At 49.9% G+C, this 3,959-nt stretch overlaps 1 protein-coding gene across 2 annotated transcripts in view; it reads left to right on the top strand.

Annotated features, from left to right (window-relative positions):
- The first annotated feature begins 1,018 nt into the window (after nucleotides 1–1,018).
- The window catches only part of Btg3 (BTG anti-proliferation factor 3), an 18,915-nt gene continuing 15,974 nt past the window's right edge, over nucleotides 1,019–3,959 (top strand). Inside the window, exon 1 of one of the 2 annotated variants that reach the window (XM_017800946.2) lies at nucleotides 1,019–1,232. Coding sequence is in view for 1 of the 2 variants with exons in the window: in XM_029569064.1 (XP_029424924.1) it covers nucleotides 1,559–1,669 (111 nt within the window). In the remaining variant the exon portion in view is untranslated. Of the gene's footprint in view, nucleotides 1,233–1,547; nucleotides 1,670–3,959 lie in introns of those variants that run through there. The other variant, XM_029569064.1, reaches the window with a different exon arrangement.

Here is a 3,959-nt window from a genome sequence, read left to right as displayed (position 1 = left end):
CAGACTCTAGTAAACAATAAGATTCGTGGCCAAGATATCTCTTTTAACAATTGGTTCTTAAGTAATTTACATTTTGGTCTCTTTTGATATTAAAAGAATGTCTTGTGTTGTGGCATGTTTGACTGATTAAAGTGTTTTCCCACTTTAAAAGTGACAGTTTAACATAAAGTGGTGAGAACATATTCCTTTTTTTTTTTTTCGTCCTTTTTGAGCCGCTCTTCTTGTAGCCCCAGCTGGCCTGGAACTCACTATGTAGACCAGGCTGGCCTGGAACTCACAGAGATCCGCCTGCCTCTGCCTCTGCCTCTGCTGGGATTAAAGGCATGCACCACCACATCGGCTAAATAATGTTCCTTTTCCTTATTTGTATTTGGTCTAGGATAAACCTTTATCCCTGGGAAGTCGCTGGGTCAGAAGTGTCTCAGAAATAGCCTGGGATTCATTGGGCCATCCCTGGAGCCGCTGCACACAGCGCTTCACAGCCGGCTACAGGAGACCATCTCTCAAAGTCCGCAGAGCCAGGGCAGAGGACCAACTGCCTAGCAGCAGACAGGACGAGGAGCAGCCCATGTACGCATGCTCCAGCCGCCCCCCACGCCCCACCCCTCACGCCCGGTCGGGTAAGCTGCGTGGAGGTTCGGATTCAACTTGAAAGAGGCGGGTCGCAAGGTAGGAAGGGACCAGAGTGGGTAAGGCCAAATAACTAAAGCGATGCGGCTGACGTGACTAAGGCCAAAGAACTAAAGGGATGCAGCTGGCTGGACCCCCGAGGACCTGGCTGGGGTGAAGCCACCCGCGTGCGCTGGGTCCTCCGCGTGGCTCCGGGCCGGAAGCCAGGCGGCCTCGTGCCGGTCCCGCCGTCGGAGCCCGGGCTCGGCCGGCGCGTGGCAGGCTCGGGCGGCGCGCAAAGCCGAGGGCGGGGCCAGCCTCCAAGCCCGCCCCTGGCTCCTCCCCCGAGCGCGCGAGTTGGCTCTACTTGGCGCCAAGGCCCACCCCATCATCGCCCCTCCCCTCTTCCGGGCCTCGAGCCCCCCCGCACGCCACGTCGAGACCGCGCTCGCCCCTCGGCCGGCCGCGCGCTCCGCTAGCAGCCCGTCACCTCAGCGCGTACTCGGCGGCCGCCCGACGACATAGCTGCACGCGCCAGACGAGGCTCGCCGCGCTCGCGCTCTGGTCCCCAGTCCCAGAACGCGGCCGCAGCCGGCGAGGGTGCAGCCCCGTAGCGGCGGGCGGTGAGGACAGCGGGCCGGGGCGGCGCGGCGGCGGGGCCCAGGGAGTCAGGGAGGGAGGTCTGTACGGGCCCACCGCCACGTCGAAGGCGAAACGGCGGCGGTGGGCCCTCGGCGGGCCCCGGAGGGAGGCGACACGGCCTCAGGCGCGTGCCACGTCGCCTAGCGTCTAATGGGTGGGCGGAGGCGGGCCGGGGGCCCGGGGCTGGGGCGGGTAGGAGGGCGGCCTGCAGTCTTGCCCCTGAACTTGGTGGAAGCCAGGCGTGCAGAAGTTGGACGCGGCGCGCAGGCCGCTCCGAGGAGGGCGTGGGGCCGGCCGCGGGCCGGGGATGCTGCGGAGCCCCGATCGGTCGGGTCCGGATTCCGCCGGCCAACGCCACTCACGCGGTCCGGAGCCCCTCGTTGCCTTGGCGGCCGCGCTTCCCGCCCCCTCCACCCTGGTAGGACCTTCGGGGCAAACACTGGGTTTCTAGAAAGGGTTGCGGTGAGCTTTTCGAGACCAGGGGGTGGGGACTACAAAGTTAGAAACTGGAAGGCCGGGCTTGTGAAACAAAGTAGAACTTAAGGAGCAGCCGCCGTGATGACGATGTCTCTGGATGACGTCACCAAGCGGTGTTTAAAATGGGTGCTTTGGGGGGAGTGGGTGGAGGGAGTGCGGTCCCTATTGGCCCCTCTTGCGGTAGTGCTCGCCCTGTGTTACCTTTTTGCACTCCGGGAATGTGGGAGTGGGTTAATGTTTCAGCTGTGCCAACCATCATTCTTTCAAACAGAAACATAAATAAGTCCATATGACTCATCCTCAGTTACTAACCAAAAGCAACCCCTAAGTGGTTCTTTCCTTCCTTTATTTTTTTATATGAAATTGGACAAACTAAAGCGAATCCCCAAACTCTGTTAATGTAGCACACAGTTGGCAGGCCTAATGAATGAGAGTGATTTAGTCAGTACATCTCTTTAGTGTGAGTCCTTGTGTTTGGTGGTTTATGTATTTCCACCCAAAACTTTCTCCTCAAACTGTATATTCAGTTCCAATGGGTTTTCTTTTGCATCATAAGGTGCTCCAGTGTAAATGTAGTTTAAAAAAGTGGAAATACCTAATTTTTTTTTTTTCAGAACGAAGTATTTACAGCAGTTGTAGTGGATGCGCACACACTGTTGTGTGCAGAATCCATCCCAGTTAATGTAAACGAACAGTGGTGAAGTTGGCCTTCTAGGGTTCCAGGAGGAAGGTGTGGGTGATATGGCTGCCTAGACACCTCTCGGATAACTATATAGAATTTATTTCACAGTAAGTTCTCTTGTTTGAATTTGCAGGCACAGTGAAGGAACCACATTATGAAGAAGAGTTTCAGAAAAGGAAGCTAACAGCTTTTTATTTTTTAGGAACATAGACTATTGTTAAGTTAGTTTTTTTTAATATTTTATTATTTTTATTTTGTGTCTATGAGTATATTGCCTGCATGCATGTGAGTGCACCCATGTCGTGCAGTGCTGTAGAGGTCAGAAGAGGGCTTTGGATTCCCCTGGAACTGGAGTTAAGGAGGGTTCATAGCTGCCATGTCAGTGCTGGGAACCGAACCCTGGTCCTCTGCAAGAACAGTCACTGCTTTTAACCGCTGAGCCATCTCTCCAGCCCCAAGTTAAGTGGTTTTTATACTAAACATAGCAGGGACTGTAAGTGCCTCCCAGGAAGGTGATGTTTGGTAAATGCTGCATCTTAGTATCTTCAAGTTACTTTCAGCAGCCAAATGAATGAGCTCATCAAGAAAGGCGCTCGCTCTCTCTCCATATATATATATATATATATATAAACAAGGTTTTTGCCTTTATGCATTAATCAATGATAAGTCAAATTTGCCATTTTAAGAGTCCTTTGAGGCAGTTCCAAAATGGAGCTGACTGTTTAATTTTTCTATGAGTGATCTTGCATTTCTCTCTGTTAAATATATTTTGATAGTCGTTATTTTTTGTCTTAGCTTTTAGAAAAATATACCTATTCCTGGAAGAGTATTTATAAAAGTTCAGTGCTGAAAAACTTTTAATATTATCACAGCTTTGTCAGGTATATTTATACACCATACAACTCATCCATTTAAAATACACAATTCAATGGTTTTAGCTTTTCAGAGTTGTGAAGCCATTATAGTACTCAGTTTTAGAATTTATTACCCCAGAAAAGTAACCTTGTCCTTATTAGAATTATTCCTGTAATCCTCTCAGCCACCCAGTATGTTTTCTACCTCCATAGACTTTACCGCTTCTGGACATTACATAGGAAGAAATTATACAAGATGTGGTCTTTTGTGCATGGTTTCTTTGCCTCTGTATGATGTATTTACGGCTCTCCCATCTTCTGGCATGTGTTAAAACTTCATTCTTTTTAATTGCCAAACAATACTCCATTGCACGTGTATATCACACTTTGTCCATTCATCGTTTGATGGATATTTGGGTTGTTTTCTGGACATTACATAGGAAGAAATTATACAAGATGTGGTCTTTTGTGCATGGTTTCTTTGCCTCTGTATGATGTATTTACGGCTCTCCCATCTTCTGGCATGTGTTAAAACTTCATTCTTTTTAATTGCCAAACAATACTCCATTGCACGTGTATATCACACTTTGTCCATTCATCGTTTGATGGATATTTGGGTTGTTTCTACTTTATGGCTGGTAGGACTACCTCTGCCATTGACATTTTTGTACAATTTTTTTTTTTTTTTTTTTGAG

Source organism: Nannospalax galili, unplaced genomic scaffold (genome assembly GCF_000622305.1).
Source record: "Nannospalax galili isolate Female #2095 unplaced genomic scaffold, S.galili_v1.0 scaffold972, whole genome shotgun sequence".
NCBI lineage: Eukaryota > Metazoa > Chordata > Mammalia > Rodentia > Spalacidae > Nannospalax > Nannospalax galili.
This window is presented reverse-complemented; position numbering and strand designations above follow the sequence as displayed.